Source organism: Pongo abelii, chromosome 1, assembly GCF_028885655.2.
Source record: "Pongo abelii isolate AG06213 chromosome 1, NHGRI_mPonAbe1-v2.0_pri, whole genome shotgun sequence".
Taxonomy (NCBI): Eukaryota; Metazoa; Chordata; class Mammalia; order Primates; family Hominidae; genus Pongo; species Pongo abelii.
The window spans coordinates 206,355,466-206,376,517 of NC_071985.2; the positions used below are offsets into that span (position 1 = coordinate 206,355,466).

General features: G+C 49.0%; 1 protein-coding gene across 3 annotated transcripts in view; it reads right to left on the reverse strand.

Moving 5' to 3' along the window:
• WDTC1 (WD and tetratricopeptide repeats 1) overlaps nucleotides 1–21,052 on the reverse strand; it is a 73,082-nt gene that overhangs the window by 2,289 nt on the left and 49,741 nt on the right. For all 3 annotated transcript variants that reach the window (XM_054539279.1, XM_009233158.3, XM_063714111.1), the window contains exons 5-15: nucleotides 20,772–20,883; nucleotides 16,405–16,592; nucleotides 13,610–13,792; nucleotides 11,866–11,960; nucleotides 11,353–11,468; nucleotides 9,533–9,608; nucleotides 8,805–8,913; nucleotides 7,851–8,024; nucleotides 4,503–4,738; nucleotides 2,157–2,331; nucleotides 759–951 (exon numbers count right to left, since the gene is read on the reverse strand). In XM_054539279.1, the coding sequence (XP_054395254.1) occupies nucleotides 759–951; nucleotides 2,157–2,331; nucleotides 4,503–4,738; nucleotides 7,851–8,024; nucleotides 8,805–8,913; nucleotides 9,533–9,608; nucleotides 11,353–11,468; nucleotides 11,866–11,960; nucleotides 13,610–13,792; nucleotides 16,405–16,592; nucleotides 20,772–20,883 (1,657 nt within the window). The remainder of the gene's footprint in view (nucleotides 1–758; nucleotides 952–2,156; nucleotides 2,332–4,502; nucleotides 4,739–7,850; nucleotides 8,025–8,804; nucleotides 8,914–9,532; nucleotides 9,609–11,352; nucleotides 11,469–11,865; nucleotides 11,961–13,609; nucleotides 13,793–16,404; nucleotides 16,593–20,771; nucleotides 20,884–21,052) is intronic.

Below are 21,052 nucleotides of genomic sequence, written 5' to 3' on the forward strand. Positions count from 1 at the left end.
CATGCTGGGATATACGTGGGGGACAGTACACACCAGGATATGTTGGACACACATACTGGGATACCTGGGACAAGGGGCAGATACAACTTCCCCACCCCATTCTGTTTTGTTGCCACAACTCTTGCTTCATCTTTCTTTCTCCTCTCCTCTCAATGGGGAAGCCTATAGGGATCCTCTCTTTAAAAGTCACAGCAAATTATCTCGGGAATCAGACATACCACTTGACTTTTGTTTTGCCAGCTGGGAAGAGGGAAGCAGTAGGGCAGAGGGGAAGGGGGGGCACCAAGCCAGCTTCCCTGGCTACCCACCCTGGGAGTGGAGGGGACTCCACTGTCCTAAGTGTCCTTGTGGGCTGGACACTTCACAGGCATCTCTTCTTTACTCCTCACCACAACCTTTCAAGGTGGTACTATTCCCGTGCCCAATGTACAGATGATTAAAAGCCTGGGTCAGAGATGGTGAAGTCTCTCAGGCAGCGAGTGAGGAGACTGGATTCAAACAGGCCTACCAGATGCCAAAGCCTGCATAGTTCCCTTGTGACCAGGGCCTCTGCACAGCTTCTGGAGAATTGCCGCTGCATTTGGAGCTTCTGGAATCTGAGGACACAGCCTTGGGCCCCGGGGTAAGGCTTACTCAGCAGCTTCTAGCCTCTGGGTGGCTCATTTCTCTTCCCCACGCCAGCAAGCTCCACTGGAGCCTTCCACAGAGTCCCTCCCCTCCTCTCTGCTTGGCTTTGGTCACCTTGCCTGCACCCTCACCTCTGGTCGGGGGTTCCAGAGCCGCACAACAGGATCAATGCCACTAGTGGCCAGGAAGCAGTAGCTGGGGTGTGGCTGCAGGCAGTTGACAATGGACTCATCCCCTTGGAGCACACGGACCAGGTTGGTGGTCTCCTTTTCCCAGATGAAGAAGGAGCCATCGTCAGAGCCACTGACGATATATTGAGCGTTGCTGGCGGGGGGGCAAAGGGCAGGGAGGTCAGGTGGGGTACTGCCCTACAGCCTCACGTAGAGGCTGCATGGCCTAGGTAAAGGGGGAGCAAGGAAGTCTGCAGCCACTCAGTCCCCCACACGCTGGGGTGTGCACTTGACCCAGAATTCCTCCATGTATATAGCCCTGGTCACTGTTCTCTTAAACCCAGGGCCAGCGACTACCTGGATTTCTCCAAGACAGTCTCCCCTACAGTTCATTATTACCTCCTTGGGCCAGGATCATCTTACATCATCTCTTGGGTCTCTAAAATACCCTGTTTTAAGCCTCCCCTGAGCAGTCCCAGGCTTCTGGCATCCAGACTCCCCGTGCCCCTCACACACCACTGACATTTAGAGGGCATCTTGATGGATTCTTTTTTTTTCTTAGAGACAGGGTCTCATTCTGTCACCCAAGCTGGAATACAGTGGCATGATCATGACTGACCGTGGCCTTAACTGGTCCTCCAATGTCAGCCTCCTGAATAGCTGGGACTACAGGTGCATGTCACCACACCCAGATAATTAAAAAAATTTTTTGTAGAGATGGGGGTCTAAGCTGTCCAGGCTGGTCTCAAACTCCTGGGCTCAAGAGATCCTCCCGCTTCAGCCTCCCCAAGTGCTGGGATTACAGGCATGAGCCACTGTGCCTGGCCTATGGAGAGATTCTTGATTCATGTTCATGTGTCTCACCTACCCAAAGAAAGTACATCTACAAATGAGGGGTGGGGGTGATGGTGTCTGAAACACAGAGTTTGTCCCTTAGTACACAGGGCACAGTTTTGAGCACAAAACAGATGTGCCAAGATTACCAGCCTTGGAGGGCTGCTGCCTCATACTCTCAAGCAGAGGGAGGTTCCTTGAATGCAGATAAAGAAACCAAGCTCTGGCACATGCAGACAGAGGGAGAAGGAGGTGGGGGATGAAGGAGTAGTCCAGGCACTGTGCTGGAGGCTCTACTTGGGTTATCTTATTAGCCCTTGTTATGGCCTCATAAATGGGCATGGCAGGTTGGTCATTTCATAGATTAAAAAACTTTAGAGGCTGACAAAGGTGAAGCCATTTGCCCAAGGGTACAGAGGTAGAGCAGGGATTTGAGATTCTTCTCTAAAACCATTATGCCCCAACACTCCCCACTCAACCTCCCGCTGCCATCTGGGCTGCACCCTCCTCTTCAGGGCCTCGGACCTGCCAAAGAAATTGGCCTCTTTGATATCCGTGGTGGTGTTGCAGTGGCCGCAGTAGCGGAACTGATAGTCGTAGCTTCGCTCCCGCAGCACCATTTCATCCTCTGAGATGGAGTCCTTGCGGCTCGTGCTGCGGAGGCGGACTGGGGCGCCGCCACCAGGTCCCTTCTTCTCCTCTGGGGGCAGAGATCCAGAAAAGGTAAGCGCCTTGTTCCTTTCTCTCCTTCCCTATTTTCCCCCACCCATGGCTCTGTTTTCAGTCCAAAGTCTGACAACATAGAGCTACCTGCCTCCACCCTTATCCTGGAAAATTGGGGAAAGGTTGTGAGGAAGATGCATCTTTGGATCTAGCCCCTGAGGATGTTCAAGAGGAGACGTTTGATGCCAGGAGGGCCCTGGTTCAGGTCCCTAAATGAGGGCCTGAAAGCCCCAAAGATGCAGAGACTCAAAGTCTGTTTCTGTGAAGGTAAGAGGCAGGGGAGGGTAGAGTGAGGCACTAGCAAAGAGAGAATGGATGACTTTTTTTTTTTTTTTTTTGAGATGGAGTCTTGCTCTGTCACGCAGGCTGGAGTGCAGTGGCGTGATCTTGGCTCGCTGCAACCTCCACCTCCAAGGTTCAAACGATTCTCCTGCCTCAGCCTCCTGAGTAGCTGGGACTACCAGGCACGTGCCACCATGCCCAGCTAATTTTTGTATTTTTAGTAGAGACAGGGTTTCGCCACGTTGGCCAGGCTGGTCTCGAACTCCTGACCTCAGGTGATCCACCTGCCTCGGCCTCCCAAAGTGCTGGGATTACAGGCGTGAGCCACCGAGCCCAGCCTGAGTGACTTTTATAAACAGATTCATAGCACTTAGGGCAGTAAGGACCATGCCCTTACCCTCTGGAAGACAAGTTATTAGGGTCCCAAATGAGAGTCACTGATCAGTTAAGTGACAGGTAAAGTCACACAAGTTTTCTCAGTTCCTTAAAAGTGACTCACTCATACCTGCTTCAGGGCCTTGGAGCATGCTGGTCCGTATGCCAGGAGCTCTGCATCTCCCACAGCTACACTTTGTTGTTGTTGTTGTTTGAGACAGGATTTTGCTCTGTCACCCAGGCTGGAGTGCAGTGGTGTGATCATGGCTCACTGTAGCCTTGACCTCCTGGGCTCAAGTGATCCTCCTGCCTCAGCTGTCTGAGGAGCTGGGACTACAGGTGTGTGCCACCACCCCTGGCTAATTTTTTTAAATTTTTCTTTTGTTGAGATGGGATCTTGCTATGTTGTCCTAGCTGATATTGAACTCCTGGGCTCAAGCAATTTTCCCACATCAGCCTCCCAAAGTGCTGGGATTATAAGCGTGAGCCACCGTGCTAGGCCACACAGCTATATTTTGTATCTAGTTAATGCTTCCTTTGGATCCTTTAGATCTTAGTTTGAATGTTTCTTCCTGAAGAACCCCAGAATGCCATCAAGCCCCCACCTCCCAACATGCACACCATTCAGGTCCCCATGGCACTTGTCATACTTTTTGTTTCTCCTTTATCACTTGGTTCCTTCACTAGACTGTAAATGCCATAAACACAGAAATTCCATGTGACTTAGTCACAGCTCTATTCCCAGGACCCAGCACAGTGCCTGGCACATGGCAGGTGTCTGATAACTATTCATTAAACAAATGAATTTATCACGTGGTTGGTAAACTGCAAAGGAGAGAGGTGAAGATCCATGTCTGCCTCCTATGAGCTCACCGTTCACGTTTACAGACCACACTCCAATGGCCCAGTTCATTCTCCAGCACACTGAGGTGAGCTCTTTGTGCTCTTTGTGCAGGTAAGGCAGTAGGTAGAGAGGCTGTGCTTTCTCCAAGGCCACACAGTCACATGGTGGAGCTGTATTTGGAACCGAGGCCCCACATTCCAAGCCTGAGGCATTTCTACTGCTCTGCCCTATTGTCTCTGCTGCACTTGTACACTCGGAACAAACACAACGACCAGCTTCTGCCTCTCAGATGCCCAGGTGGAACCACCAGGGCCCTGTCTAAGCGGGTGTGAATGCCTAGCCGAAGCCTGACTGAGCTCAGCTTCCTCCTATCCTGGGCACCAGGCACTCCCCCAGGTGCTTTAGACATGCCATTTAAACATGCTGATCCTCAATAGAAACGCTCAGTGGGAGGTACTGGCATGTCTCCTTTTCAGACCAGGCAACACTCTCAGAGAGAGACTAAGTAACTGCCCCAAAGTTGCATGGTTTCTGAATCAACATCTGAACCCAGGTCTCTCCAATCCCAGAACCATGACTTCTCCAGAATGTCATGCAGCATCTCAAAGACAAAGAGTAACAGCACCCCCTCCTCAGTGCCCACTCACCACCATCATTTTTAGAGAAGAGGGCAGCTGTGATGTCGCGGCCCAATGCATCACAAGCGCTGCTGTGGGCCTGCTCCGGAAATTTCCCTTTGAAGTCGTCCAGGCACTCCAGGGCTTCAGCCACATACTTGAGCTCAAAGAGGCAGCGGGCCAGGCGAAAGTGTGCCTTCAGGTGGCATGGGTTTAGGGAGATGGCCTTGAGGCAGTCCCTCAGGGCATCATAGTGGTCACCATCCCTGGGAAGGCAGGGAAGAGTGGCTTGGAGGTGGAGCCATGTGGCAAGCAAGGGGTCCCCATTCAGTCTCCTCTGCTTCCTGTGGCCACCCCAGCCCACCACTGACAGATCTCATGGCAAGGGGACTTGAGGACGAAGAGAATCCTGGCTCAGCCCAGGCCTCCCCCATCAGGAGACAGAGTATGGTTAAGGAGCAAGCCAGGAAACCCTGAGGTCTTGAGGGTGGCAAAAGCTGGTGTCAGGCTGCCCTCTGCTGGGCACAGAGTGCAACTGCACACTGGCTCACTCCAGGCACCCGCAGCTCTGCAGCAGAAGGCCTGGCATCTTGCCCACCACAGGCTCCCCAAGCCCTCCTTCTCTCTTCTCCCATCTACCTTCTCAAATCACCCCCGGCTGGCCTTCAAAGCCACGTCCAAGGCAGGGGGCCCTCAAGGACAGTTCTGTGGTCTGGGGAAGCCAGAAGTGTCAGGCTGGGGATGCAGGGTCTGACCAGCAGGCAGCAAGCCCTCAGCCAGACCCCCCTCTGTCCTGGCTGACTGATCCACAGCAGCTGTGGCCTCTACCTCCTGGGGCTGGAGGATGGGGCCTGACAGTCTGGCAGAGTCAGCTCTCTGGAAGCTGATGGTAAGGGGGGTTGTGCACACCAGGAGCTCCAAATCATCCCCACTCACTTCTCCAACCTCCTGAAGCATGGATGAAGGGAAGTGGGAGTGCTTTTGATGGGGAAGCGGGGAAAGAGGAAGTGAAAGGAGGTCAGAGAAGCCCCTCCTTTTCCCACCCTGTGCCAGAATATAGGAAGCACACTCCCCCAGCACCCACAGACCTGTCCTTGCCTCTTGTCTGGAGAGCCAGACAGGCCACAGGAACTGCTTCTTCAGAAGCCTTTTTTTTTTTTTTTTCAGCTGGGCTGGAGTAGGCCTAGGACCCAACTGTGCCAAGCAGCAGTAAGAGGCACCCCTTAGAGTTAATGGCCCCTTCTCCAAGGGCACAGCTCACAACAATCCGGCATGGCTAAGGCAGGCCTGACATGGGAAGGTTCTTCCTGAGCCTCCTTCTGCAGCACTCAGAGGGAGCACCCAGTCCTCGGAGCAGCCACGCTCAGACCAGGAACCAGCAGCTCAGCCCATGTGGGGGCAGGCAGGAAACAGAGCTGCTTCAATGGCGTGGCCTGCGTCAGGATGAGCGGCTGTGACGAAGGAGCAGGCACTGTTTGGAAACCCAATTACTGCCTGCAAGGTGCCCCTCTGAGCTCCTGGGGAGAGCCAGACCAGAGACCAGCCAGGAGCCAGAGGGTGACAGCTCCCACTGCATCCAGGAGCAGATGGCAGCCGTGGGGAGACTGGCCTAGGACAGAATGTGACATTCTAGGGGTCACTGGCAGGCATGTGGGGATGGGGGTAGAGAGCAGGCTGGCTCCAGGGCTTACCCTTCCTAGACTCACTGCCAGATCAATCTCCCTGAAAGGACAGCCCTCGGCACATCCCTCTCCTGCTCAGAACTCTCCAGTAGCTGCCCATCATGCACTGAATCGAGGCCAACGTCACCGCTCTGCATTCCAAGCCCTCCCTAGGCCGGCCCCAGGCTACCTCACAGACTCATCTCCTGCCAGTCCCTTTCCGAACCCTCTGCTCCAGCCAAATGGATTTGCTGTTCTGCAAACAAGCTCTTCAGTCAGTCCCCCACCCCCACGCCTTTGTTCACACCATTTCATCTCCCTGGAATGTCCTTCCCCCACAGGCCCCTCCTCTCCTTCATCTCCTGTCTAAGCCTGCCTACACTTAAAGCCCATTCAGACGCCATGTCTTTCTGATGCTTCCCTGTTCCCCAGCTAAAGCGACCCAACTTTTCTTGATGCCCACAGCCCTTTACCTGACCATTCACAAGACTCACTGCTTCCTATCTCTTTAATGCTGAACTATGTTCACCACTTTACCCACTGTCCGGAGGCTCCTCTGGAGCACAGGAACTCAGAGTGATAGAACTTTGTGTTCCTAGTACCTAGCACATAGTAGGAGCTCAGAGAACATGCTGAGGGCACATATGGATTGGGAAATCACCAACCTCTCTTAGAAAGAAGGCAGGAGTGAAGCTGAGCTCTTAGCCTACAGCCTGGATGAGGACCACTGAGTTCCACCCAACTGTTGGACAGAGAGGTGAATCAACTCACGATTCACCCAAAACAGTCATCTCCTGGGTCTGGCTGCCACCTGAGCCCTTGGCCAACTCCTGATGCCTTAGCTAAGGCCGGGGGACAGCATCTTCCCCACCCCCACCTAGCACTACCATCCTGCTGACTTGGGTGGGTTTCTTAAGCTTCCCTCTCTGGCCTGCCTAGTTGCAGCCAGACGATGGCACACCAGCTGGCCTGTCTGTCTGGGCAGAGCCGACGGATGCCAGACGGAGCAGAAATGGCTGTGGGCCCAGCTCTATCCATCTCTAGTCCTGGCCCTGGCTGGGGGATGGGGGGGCGGGGTCTGCATGTCTGCTTGCCTGCTGGTGCTGCAGGCAGAAGGGCTGGGGGCCCTGATGGTCTCCAAAGATGAGGAGTTCTTTCAGATATGGTCTACTTCTTTATTACCAGCCACCATACCCTAGCGTGACCCATAGCCAGCTTTGGATCTCTGGGATATGGTTTGTACTCAGTCCAAAGGGTCTAAGAACACAGAAAGCAAGCCTTAGGGGGGCAAGGGACTGCAGAATATTTTAGACACATACCAACTGAATTCACCAAACCCCTCATTTCCACTTAGCAAGATTCCACTGCTCTTCAAAGTCCAATTCTCCAACAGTTGGGACTAACAATCCTCAACTCCTACTTCCCCAGGGGCCACAGCACTTTATAATAATATGCCATGTAGAAACTAGTTTTGAACATGTTCCACGTAACTGTGAGCTTCCTTAGTGCTTGAGACTTCCTGATTAATGGGTCAGGTGCCTGCCCACCATTAGCCTGGAGGTGGGGAGGAGAGGCCAAGAAGCCCTAAGAGGCAGCAATATGTTCTTGCCACTTTCCCTGGATGCCTTGGCAACTTGGCTCCATCAGGCCCCTGCCTTCTGGTCCAGCTGCTTTCTCCCTCATCCTGACCCAGATCCCCTCTGCAGTGGCCACTCACCACTTGCGCTTCATGTAGGCTGCTGCTCGGTTTCCATAAAGCATGGCATTGTGAGGGGCCCTCTGCACAGCCTTGCTGTAAAGCTGAATGGCTTGGGTCCACTGCTGGCAGGCAAAAGCCTCATTGGCTTGCTGTTTCACACGCTCTAGGTATGGTGGTAGCTCTACTTGGGGGCTGCAGGGGAAATAGAGCCAAGTCAGAACAGTCAAAGAAGGTCAGAGCAGACCCTCAGGGAATCTCTAACATGGCCTGAGGGCCACCCAGGTTTTCTTGGCCCCTGGGATCTGACTGCTATCTGGAAGAGGGGACCACTACTCTGGTCTGGGATATTACCTATTACTGTGATAGGGAATACCATTTGGAATTCCATTCCAAATACCATTCCAAATACTATCAGCCAGTGAAAAGAAGAAGGGCAGAAATGAAGCTGTACTTAAACTCCTGGGCATGGTAGTAGCTGATACCACCTGCCTCCATGCTGAGCTGAACCTTATGACCACCCGAGTCCCTCCTATGGATCGCTGTCTAGAGAACTCTATTTCTCTCAAGGCTAGGGAATTTGAGCATCTCTGTATCCAAAGCCCAGCACAGAGCCTGGCAGAGAAAAGACAAGGATATGCTATAGGATGGGGAATAATATAAAGGGGAGGCCCATTTGTATGCAGCCCCTTTTTGGAGAGAGCTCAGTGCTAAGAGGCAGCTAGCCCCTAAGTCCTGACCCCAGTTACTAGTACCAACAGGCTAGAGCTAGTCTGACCATGACTAGTGTCCTGCCAGGAAGAGGGGCACTGGAAACACTAGCCACCCTCCAAGAAGGCTCTTTGCCTTGGTCCTCACTCTCTGGAATGCATGAGTAGGTGTGGGTCAGGAGGAAGATTTACAGGTTATGTCCCTCCCTCCAGTCCATATAGTGTAACTGGGGCTTGGAGGGCTGGACAAGCCAGCTGGCCTCACCTGACATGTCCCCTACTCTCCGGCAGCCGGAAGCCATTGCTATGAAGGTGCAGGCCATTGGACACACCATTGGACACACCGTTGGTGGACATCTTGCCATTCTGGACTTCTGGCAGGAGATAGTGAGAAAGTGACAGCAACAACTCAGGAAGAGGACCCATTTCTTCCTGGCAGCCCTCTAGCTTCCATCACGGGGTCTGATGTTTCCATCATGGGACTATTCTCCCAGAGTAAGATCCATTCCCAGAAAGCAAGTTCTGACATAAAGAAAAGCCCGTGCGCCCTCTGCTGGCTGGCGAGGGACACAACTTCACCGTGGCATTACTCAGCTGGGGCTGGGGCTAGGGCTGGGGCTGGGGCTAGGGCTGGGGCTGGGGGTGGGAATGGAGTGAGGAGGTGCCTAAATCAACTGTAGGCCCCAGGAAGAAATCAATGAGAAGACTGGGCCAGGATACAAAGGAGAGGGGAACTACTTCAGGTTCTCAAGAGCCAAGCCATGGAAGGAACCTGTCTTTTCAGAGGGAAGCAAAAAGGGCAGTGATGCAAAGCTCTTGAAGAGATCTCCGCTCTATTGTCATCTTTCTTACTGCATAGGTGGGGTTATTTCAGAGATCTGCTCTTTTTGGAGGATCACAGTCCACAGTAAAGGGCAGGCTTCTCAGCAGGTGTAGCATGAACTGAAGCTCCCCTACACCACCTCAGCAGAGATACCCTAAGGGAGAACTTACCCCCTGAGGAGTGGCATTTTCTAGGCAAGAGGAAGGTGTACGGCCGCTGCTTGTAAGTCAAGTCAAACAAATAGACCTAGAGTTGAGGGGGGCAAAAAAAGAGATGGAAGCTATGAGGTAAGGATGTGGTTGAACCAGTAACCAGGACTTGGCTTCTCAAGAACCACAGTCTTGGAACACAGTGAGTGTTGAGCAGAGAACCATCAGGCTATCCTAAGAGGTACTTCCAGCAAACCTCAGGCTGGAAAATCTTCCTAGCTCTAGCATTCAGGGTGGGCTATCTGATCTACCCAAAGTCCTGCTTGAAATACTATCATTAATTAGAATCACATTTGGCTGGGCATGGTGGCGTAGCCTGTAATCCTAGCACTTTAGGAGGCTGAGGCAGGAGGGTGGTTGCTTGAGCCCAGGAGTTTGAGACCAGCTTGGGCAACATGGCGAAACCCCATCTTTACAAAAAAATACAAAAACTAGCCAGGTGTGGTGGCGTGTGCCTGTGGTCCCAGCTACTCAGGAGGCTGAGGTGGGGGGATCACTTGAGCCTGGGATGTCGAGGCTGCAGTGATCCAAGATTGTACCACTGCACTCCAGCCTGGGTGACAGAGTGAGACCCTGCCTCAAAACAAACAAACAAACAAACAACAACAACAAAAAAAAAGGTCAGGTGCGGTGGCTCATGCCTGTAATCCCAGCACTTTGGGAGGGTGAGGTGGGCGGATCACCTGAGGTCAAAGGTCAGGAGTTCGAGACTAGCCTGACCAACATTGTGAAACCCCATCTCTACTAAAAATACAAAATTAGCCAGGTGTGGTGGCACGTGCCTGTAATTCCAGCTACTTGGAAGGCTGAGGCAGGAGAATTGCTTAAATCCAGGAGGCAGAGCGGAGGTTGCAGTGAGCCGAGATTGCACCATTGCACTCCGACCTGGGCAACAAGAGCGAAACTCCAACTCAAAAAAAAAAAAAAAAAAAGAAAAGAAAGAAAAAAAAAACACGTCACATGTTTAAAAAGATGAAGAAGTCCTCAAAGGTCACAAAGCCAAATGTCTCATTTTATATTACTAGCACTACTCCTGAGCTTTTCATGATTCCTTGGACAGGTCCAGGAATATCTGGCTTATCCTCACCTATTCTGCATCCTGTTTCATTTGTACATATTTGGGCCTTGCCTTGTAATGTCATTAACTGTTTCATTTGTCATGTCTCCCATCAGCCTGGGGATGGATCATATTTCCCACTTGTCTCTCTTATATTTATAATAATGCTAGTCCCAGAGTAAGTGCTCAGTGTTGGTAGAGTAAATAAATGTATGCAAGGCTTACTAAATATCCCGAGAGCACACAAACAGAAGGTTTAGCAACCTGCCAGTATCAAAGAACACTTCCCAAAGCTGGCACTAACCCACAGCTTGCTCTGAGCTGTATGCTCTGAGCCCCAGGGATTTCCTCCTAGGAAAATAGCAGATGAGGAAACTGAGGCTCAGAAAAATAAAGAGATTTGCTCAAAGTCACAGTAAACAGCTGCTAAACAGCAGGCCAGCATGTGAACAGAAGTCTGTCAATTCCAAAGCCTATATTCTTAACCAAAATGTCATACTATCATATTTCTGTCTACTTCATTAAGAAAAAATGAAATAAAAAGACTGAGCTAGGACATCTCTCTGGGAACTCCAATGATGCCACATCACCACACATTTCAATGTAACATCATTTACCATAAGGCTGTTGCATCTTGTCTGCCTCAGCAGTGAACTTAAGGTACATGCCCCTGGCTGCTGGGCATGGAATGGTGATGGGGCAGAACCACCTTATGTGTACATACCTGTTCCCCACCCATGTTGACTAGTAGCTCTGTGCCATTGGGGCTGAAGGTCACATAGGTGGCAACCAACACTCTCAAACGGTTGTTGTAGTCAGGAAGCTTCACTGGCAGGTGACCTGCAGGGAACAGCCCAGTCATAGTAGTGTCCCAGTCCCCTTCAAAGGGGCATGAGATTGTGTGAAATCAGTCATATCAAAAATGATACCAATCAACTTTAGCATAAAAGCAGCTACAAGTGTTGAGCCCTTACTATATGCACTGGGCTAGCTGCTTCATATATTTTATCTCATTTAGTCATTATAACCCCATTTTACTTAACCTTGATGAGTTTCTTTTCTGTAATTTGCTGAAGGTGACATAGCTTGTCAATGGCAGAGTTGGGATTAAAAATCAGGTCTGTCTGACTCTAAAACCCTTGCTCTTGACCACCATGCCATGCTGTCTCCCTGGACTGCCCCCAAAAGAGTCAGCATCTAGCCGAGAGTTTGGGGCCAGAGCTGTGCTGAGCACTACCTGCTACGTAATACTGGGCTGCACCGTCCGGAAGGGGTTTCTGCCGGTCACAGAAGGTGTGCACACCCGCTGAAGGGCTCTGCTTCATACTCTTTCTGGTGGGAAGGAAAATCATATAGGTTAAAGTCACAGCACTGCCCCTGGCTAGACCAGACCACACTCACTAGAAGAAAGCTTACATTTGTATCTGAGAGATACAGGAGGTATTTTTCTTCCTTACCTAAGCAATCCCAAAGGCCCACCAACTAGACAATTACAGACATATACATTACAGTGCTTTGCCAAGTAGGTCCTATAAGCTGTCTGGGTCTTCATGACCACCTTATCTTTCCCATTTTACAAACAAGCAAGCTAAGGTTCAAGACCCGCTCCAAGCCATGCAGTGTGTGAGGCACAGCAGTGGTCACCAAGCCCATGAATGAAAATAAACAGGCGACATTCCTGCATCCATCCCAAGAATCATGGAAAGCCCAGGCTGGAGAGACAACTCAGGTCTGAGAGTGCTGTGGGGGTTCTGAGTGTTATAAGAACTAGCAGGAAATATTATATACAGTGATTTCTTTGAGAAAGACACTATAAGAGATTTATATAAGAAATTATAAGAAGAAATAAATATAAGGAAATTATAAGGAATTTATATAAGAGATTATGGGTAATTTATACTTTTCTTTTTTTTTTTTTTTATTGAGACTGAGTCTTGCTCTGTCGCCCGGGCTGGAGTGCAGTGGCAGGATCTCCACTCACTACAAGCTCCGCCTCCCAGGTTCATGCCATTCTCCTGCCTCAGCCTCCCCAGTAGCTGGGACTACAGGCGCTCGCCACCATGCCCGGCTAATTTTTTGTATTTTTAGTAGAGACAGGGTTTCACCGTGTTAGCCAGGATGGTCTTGATCTCTTGACCTCATGATCCGCCCGCCTCAGCCTCCCAAAGTGCTGGGATTACAGGCGTGAGCCACCGCGCCCGGCCTAATTTATACTTTTCATATTTTTCAACATAAGCAAGGATTAAGTTTTTTAAAAATCACAAAATTGAAGAAAGTCCATTTCATAAAGAAGAAGTGGCCAGGCTGGGTGTGGTGGCTGACGTCTGTAATCCCAACACTTTGGGAGGCCGAGGTGGGCAGATCACCTGAGGTTAGGAGTTCAAGACTAGCCTGGTCAACATGGTGAAACCCCGTCTTTACTAATAATACAAAAATTAGTCAGGTGTGGTGGCAGGTGCCTGTAATCCCAGCTACTTGGGAGGCTGAAGCAGGACAACAGCTTGAACCCGGGAGGCAGAGGTTGCAGTGAGCTGAGATTGTGCCACTGTGCTCCAACATGGTGACAGAGCAAGACTCTGTCTCAAAAAAAAAAAAAAAAAAAAAAAGTAAAAAATAAATAAATAAATAAATAAATAAAAGAAGGGGCCAGGCACAGTGGCTCATGCTTGTAGTCCCAGCACTTTGGGAGGTCGAGGTGGGAAGATTGCTTTAGCTCAGGAGTTTGAGACCAGCCTGGGCAACATGGAAAGACCCTGCCTCTACAAAAAAATTAAAAAATTAGCCAAGCGAGGTGGCGTGTGACTGCAGTCTCAGCTACTTGAGAGGCTGAGATGGAAGGATCGCTTGAGCCGGGGAGGTGGAGGTTGAGGCTGCAGTGAGCTGTGATAGAAGAAGAGGGCATGGCAATGGCAGTGAGGGAAAGGGGCAGCAGGTTCTCCGGGGACTTACTCACAGGAGACAGGAGGCTGAACTATTCATACCTGTGGTTATGGATCATGCGGATGTCATAAAGCCTCACGAAGGGCCCGCTGGCCCCAACTGCCAGGCAGTTGTTGTCCTGGGGGTTGACGGTGAGGCACTTGGCCTCCACCAGCTGGCCACAGTACTCTGTCAGGTCAATCAGCACCTCCGAGTGTTTGCTGTTCTCTCGAAGGTCATACTGGCTGTGAGAGAGGACAGAGTTAGGGAATTGGGGCTTGGGGTCCTTGCGAGGAAGGCGGGGGAAAAGACAAGTTCTTGTTATGCAAGAGGATTGGGAGGGACTTTGGACCTGTTTCTAAATAAGAATGTCAAAAACAACTCCCATTTCTTGAGTGCCCACAGTGTGCCAGGTACCTGTAGTAGGCTTCTCACACATTCTATTTCATTCTACTAGAACTCCTAAGGTGGATACTACTGTACATATTCTACAGATGTCAGTATTATTGCTACTATTACACTACTACTGATTACCAACACTTAGTGAAAATGTGCTTTATGTCCAGTATTGCCCCTTAATTAATTCCTAACGTCATCCCTAGGTATCATTAGAATACTGAGATTCAAAGATGTTGAATAACCTGACTGAGATGACACTGCTAGTAAGTGCAGAGCTGGGGAAACTTTCTGAGACTGCATCTTAAACACTGCTCCACTCCTACCTAATTTAGTTTCTTTCATGAAACAAGGTATGGAGGTGACAGAAAAGAGAATCTGCAGATCATCTAAGAGCTATCTAGATATACCATGGGCCAAGGCAAGCCTAAAAGTCTCATCCACGCAGTAAAGGTAATGCCAAAAAGTCTACCAAACAGCAGCAAACTCCCACCGCTCCAGACGGGGAAACTTTGTGCTGCCAATACACAGGTATCCTCAGAGAGTGGTGGGTAGGGGGGACATCACCTATATGCTCACCCCTCTTGCCTAGACATCTGTTATCACCTCTTTGCTGTTCACCTTGTCTTTCTAAGCCATCTTCACCAGGCTGCTCTTCCTAAAATATTATTTTACATCACTCTCCTGCTCAAAAAATTGCAGATTCCTCAATACTTTTAGCACAAGTTTACTTTTACCAAACTCCTCAGTCTGGTTTTCAAGACTCAATTTCACATCTCTCTCCAACCTTATTCCTCAGTTTTCTAAATGTGGGTCAATTATAACTACAGAATTCTTTATCCTGCACATGCCATGTTTATTTCTGCCTTTGCAAACTCTGCTCAAGCTGGGGAATACACTCTGCTTTTCCTTGCCCATCCAAATCCTGTCTGTTCTGGAAGGCCCAGCTTATGTTCACCTTCTGCTAGGACACCTTCTCTGACTGTGCCTATGCCTAAACACTTAGGATCCTACCCGATGTGCTAGACGCTCAGCTTCTACCAGCTGGCCCTGGCAAAATCTGGTCAGCCAAGGTCAAAAAGTGCTACACAGAGTTGGACCTGCCACTGACCAAGTGCATTCTGTAGTCTGAGGTTCAGGGATGCAGTGACTTATCCCAGTCAAATACTGAGTGAGAGAGCTAGGATTTGACCCCAGGTCTGTCTGACTTCATTGCCTTGCTCTTGACTATGTTATAATTTATGTATGACTTAGATATTCCTCATCTGTAAAAGGAAAGAGGGCACAAAGTCCTACAGGAACTCAAGGGAGACAGATTAAAGCAGGCTGGGGAGATGAGAAGAAGTTCTAAGGTCATATCTGAAGGAGTTAAAGAAGAGCAACAACACCATTTTAGAATGAAGGGAAGTAGAGGCAAACGTGTAACAATGCAGGGCACTGGAAAAGGGGACAGTCCATTTTACCATTTCTGGCTGGCTTGCCCCTCCCAGGTACATAGCCAGTGACCAACTGTTCAAGAGAAATGTATCAAGTGGCTCTATGTGCCAGGCGCTGTGCTGGGCTCTAGGGACACAACCAAAAACAACATAGACATGGAGTTGTTCTAAGACAGTTTACTTTTACTATTTAGTGAGGATACAGACAAAAAAGTAAACCGATAAGTAAAAATAAAATAAGGCCAGGTGTGGTAGCTCACACCAGTAATCCTAGCACTGTGGGAGGCCGAGGAGGGAGGATCACTTGAGCCCAGGAGTTCGAGACCTGCCTGGGCAACACAGAGAAACCCTATCTCTACAAAAAAAATTAGAAAAATTAGCCAAGCATGGTGGAGTGTGTCTGTAGTCCCAGATATTCAGGAGGCTGAGGTGGGAGAATCACCTGAGCCCAGGAAGTCAAGGCTGCCGTGAGCCATGATCACGCCACTGCACTCCAACCTCGGCAATAGAATGGAGTGAGACCCTGTCTCAAAAAATAAATTAATTAATAAAAATAAAGTAACTACAGGTGGCAATTAGAGTTACAGAGGATATAATTGTTAAAACAAGCAATAACGTCTGTCTACTTTAGACAGGATGGTCAGAGAAGGTGCTTCTGAAGAGGTAACTCAAGCTGATCTCCTTAGGATAAGAAAGAGTCTGACATGGGAAGAGCTGGGGACAGAGAATCTCAAGTAGAGGAAAGAGTAACGTGAATGCCCAGAGGCAGTAGAGACCCTGGACACCTGAGGTGGTGAGAAAAAGCTTGTGGGCCTAGAGGTAGTGCAAAAGAGGGCAAAGAGGGAGGAAGGTGAGGGCGGAGTAAGCAAATGTTCCCAGTGGAGTCTGTACACAGACAACTGCCCTGGGCAGACAAAGGAGGTTGGATCTCTGCTGGAGGGAAACAGCTAGGTCTGCAGAAGGAAACACTATAGGATGATGGGATGGGGGAGCGACAGGCCCCACTAGATGCCCCAGACTCTTACCGGATAAGCCCATCCTCAGCAGCACTCCAGAATGTGTTGGGCCACATGGGCGCTGTGGCGATGCGCTTCACCCGGTTTGTGTGGTCTCCAAACATGTGGATGGTCTCCTTTACTGTCAGGTCGTGCACATGCACCTTAGAGTCGGCTGCCCCCGTGATCAAGATGCGGTCCCCAGCGTGAGGCAAGAACTATTTAGGAGAAATGGAGGAAGGGGTGGGTGGTGAGAGTAGAAATGGCCACGGAAGGAGGCTAGCCTGGATGTCTGCACCCTTTTCTCTCCATGTCAGATAAAGAGAATGAGCCCATGCAGGCTGGGCGCGGTGGCTCATGCCTGTAATCCCAGCTGCTCAGCAGGCTGAGGCAGGAAAATCCCTTGAACCTGGGAGGCAGAGGCTACAGGAAGGCAGAGGCTGCAGTGAGCTGAGATTGTGCCACTGTACTCCAGCCTGGGCAACAGAGCGAGATTGTCTCAAAAAAAAAACAAACAAAAAAAACAAAACAAACCCTTGAGGTTCAGCAGTAATATACAGCAAGATTGTGTTTAAGCCCAAGTCTGTCTGACTCCCACATGCCCTACTTGCCTCATGATGACTACTTAGTAACCTAGAGATTAAGTAATAAATTAGTCCTGAAGTGAAAAAGACTTTGAGTGTTTTAAGGGAATGGGTGTGTGTGGTTGTTTTTTTTTTTTTTTTTTTGAGACAGAGTCTTGCTCTGTCACCCAGGCTGGAGTGCAGTGGTGCAATCTCGGTTCACTGCAACTTCCACCTCCCAGGTTCAAGCGATTCTCCTGTGTCAGCCTCCTGAGTAGCTGGGATTACAGGTGTGCACCACCATGCCCAGCTAATTTTTGTATTTTTAGTAGAGACAGGGTTTCACCATGTTGGCCAGGCTGGTCTCGAACTCCTGACCTCAGGTGATCCACCTGCCTAGGCCTCCCAAAGTGCTGGGATTGTAGGCATGAGCCAGAATGCCCTGTTGGGAATGAGTGTTTTAAATTAGTTTCACTGCTTCTGAAAAACAATCTGGTAATAGTAACAAAGATTAAAAACAATTTCTATCTTTTGACTCAAAACTTCCACTTCCAAGAAATAATCCAGGCCAGGCATGGTGGGTCACGCCTGTAATCCCAGCACTTTGGGAGGCCGAGGCTTGCAGGTCACAAGGTCAGGAGATCCAGACCATCCTGGCTAACACGGTGAACCCCCGTCTCTACTAAAAATACAAAAAAAATTAGCTGGGCGTGCGCCTGTAGTCCCAGCTACTCGGGAGGCTGAGGCAGGAGAATGGCGTGAACCTGGGAGGCGGAGCTTGCAGTGAGCCGAGATCGCGCCACTGCACTCCAGCCTGGGCAACAGAGCGAGACTCCGTTTCAAAAAAAAAAAAAAAAAAGGAAATAATCCAAAAAGAAAAAAGGGGCCTGGTCAGAAATGCTTGGATGCCTCTTATAATAGCAAATATTGGAAACAGCTCAAATGTTGGACCATAGGGAAGGGCTGAGCATCAAGAGGATACATCTCTATGCAGTATTTATTTAAAAAAAAACAAAACAAAACACAGGCCAGGTGCTGTGGCTCACACCTGTAATCTCAACACTTTGGGAGGCCGAGGTGGGTGGATCACCTGAGGTCAGGAGTTTGAGACCACCCTGGCCAACATGGTGAAACCCCGTCTTTACTACAAAAAAAAAATTAGCCGGATGTGGTGCTGTGCACCTGTAATCCCAGCTGCTCAGAAGGTTGAAGCAGGAGAATCACTTGAACCCGGAAGGTGGAGGTTGCAGTGAGCTGAGATGGCATCACTGCACTCCAGACTGGGTGACAGCAAACAAGACTCCATCTCAAAAAAAAAAAACAACAAAAAACCACCATCCTGATAAAGGCAAGAACAAAATGCTCCAGATGACATCTGATAAGAAAAAAACAGCTGCAACCATAGCTTCAAATAATGAAAAAAGAAAGTATGCAGTTCTGGGCTGGGCACTGTGGCTCACACCTGTAATCCCAGCACTTTGGGAGGCGGAGGCAGGTGGATCACCTGAGGTTGGTAAGACCAGCCTTACCAACATGGAGAAACCCTGTCTCTACTAAAAATACAAAAAATTAGCCGGGTGTGGTGGCGTATGCCTGTAGTCCTAGCTACTCGGCGGTGAGCCGAGATCTTGCCACTGCACTCCAGCCTGGGCAACAAGAGCGAGACTCTGTCTCAAAAAAAAAAAAAAAAGGAAAGAAAAAAGAAAGAAAGAAAGAAAGTATGTAGCTCTATCACATAACTTTGAGGATGAAAAATATTTGAGAGTGGTGTTGAATTCTCGTGTGAGTTCAAAAAATTGAAATATCTTTTTTTTTAAATTTAAAAGTTCCTCCCCACAACAAGGCTGAGTGGTAGTGTTGGGGAAGGGGCAATGTCCTACACTGAAACAGCTGATGTCCCACTTGACTTTAAATGTTCACAAAGAGCAACAATTCACTCTTTCCACATAGGCTTCTCTAAGGGCTCATTAGAACAAGGTCTAGCCAGGCACCGTGGCTCACGCCTGTAATCCCAACACTTTGGGAGGCTGAGGTGGGTGGATAACCTGAGGTCAGGAGTTTGAAACTGGCCTGGCCAACATGGTGAAACCCTATCTCTACTAAAAATACAAAAATTTGCCAGGCGTGGTGGTGCACACCTGTAATCCCAGCTACTCAGGAGGCTGAGGCACAAGAATTGCTTGAACCCAGAGGCGGAGGTGGCAGTGAGCCAAGATTGTGCCAACTGCACTCCAGCCTGGGCGACATTCAGAGTAAGACTCAGCCTCAAAAAAAAAAAAAAAAGAACAAGGTCTAGATGAAATAAACATGATTTAATTATTTTAGGGACAACCAGTAGTCTTTAATCCTGTCTAGAGACAGCATACACTCAATGCACAGCAGAAATAAACTGGGGAGCCCTTGTCATGATCTTGTGGCTGCTGCCACATGCATCGCACACCATAGTCACCACCAGGGGGAGCGCATGAGTTAAATAAATATACATCTGCAGTGTTTCCACTACCTAAAGAAAGAAGAATTCCTTTTTGGGTTTTTTTTTTTTTTTTTTTTTTTTTTAATAGAAGAGGAGACTGAGAGTCAGCATGTAAGTGCCTTTCCCAAGGTCTTACCGTTAGGGAGTATCAAGACTATTAAGAAATTCTGGTGTTAGAACTCAATGTCTTGTGCTCTGATGCTAAACTAATGGCTTAGGTCCCCTTCCCCAGGCCTAACTGTACAGACTAAAATTGGACCTAAACTCTTTGCAGGGGCAGAAAGCAGTTTCCGTTAGTCATGTAAGAGGTAAATCTTCATTGTTCTGTCTCTAAAGGTGAGAATCACAGCTTGAGGAGAAAAAAGCGTTTAGGAAAACAAGTAGGTTTGGAGCTATCATCTTGTTCAGGTATCTTGTAATTCCTCTTGATATTAATTAGGAAAACATTTCTTAGAATAGTGAGACTTTCCGAAGGACAACTTCATTCTCACATCTATCCATTATAGAATCTCAGAGCTGGGAAGGCCCTTCCTTGCAGGCCATTTCTTCCAACTTTAAACCTTGGAGATAAAGCACCTGGCGAGTGGACAAGTGCAGAGACAGGACATTTACTCATCTCCTCCAGGGGCCCATTCTACATTTTTCAAAGAGCTCTACGCATTAGACAGTTCTTTCTTTCCTCAGGCCCACATTTAATTCTGTGGACTTATAGCCACTAGTCCTAGGTCTGTTTTCCGCAACAAAAAAAAAATGTCTCATGTCATTTCCAGGGCTTCAACAGAGCTTCAAAGGTCTGAAGACACTTTAAGTCCCCTTCTCACCTCTCCTCAGCTCAACTCTCCTCCTCCAACAAATCAAAATATTCATTTCCTATGAAGGGGTAGAACAGATAAAAAGCACTAGGCACATACTTTATTTTTATCAATTATCTCATTGAACTGTCACAACCCTGTAGAATGTTATTTCCTTTTTAAAAAATTAATTTGTTTACAAATCTGGGAGATTTTCCTTCGCTGCTTCCTTTTTAAAGATGAGCAAACAGGCTCAGACAGGTCAGGTGATTTGCCCAAGAAGCAGATAAGGGAGTCAAACCCAGGTATACCTGCTCTCTAAGTTCATGTTCAGAACCATACCCCCACCACTACCATTCACATAAAGATAAATTCATCTAGAATTGGCCGCTTAGCTCTAAAAGAGGAAGAAGAACATGGAAGAGAAATGAGGTTTCAGGAATCACCAACAGATAGTTAGATCATAAGGTTGTCTGTGACCCTAGGCAGTATATGGGACACACACATACCAACATGGCATGGCCACAGCCCAGTCACTCTTGTGCTTGCTCTGTAGCTTGTCCTGCTCACCTTGACAGAGAAGATATTTGCGGTGTGTCCCGTGTGCATGGAGAGCAGCTTCTTGTGGTGCAGCGGGTCCCACACAATCGTGTGCTGGTCATCGGAACCAGAGGCCAGCAAGCTGAAAGCAGAGTGAGGGATTGTGATCTCTCCTCAAATTCCTAAGCTCCCTTTCCCCATCCCATGTTCTGTTTACAAGGAGTTAGGTTACAGAATTTGAAGAACAGTAAATGTCACAGAATTTAAGGTTGCCTTGTAAACAGCTGATTCTCTTCTATTTTGTCCTAAGA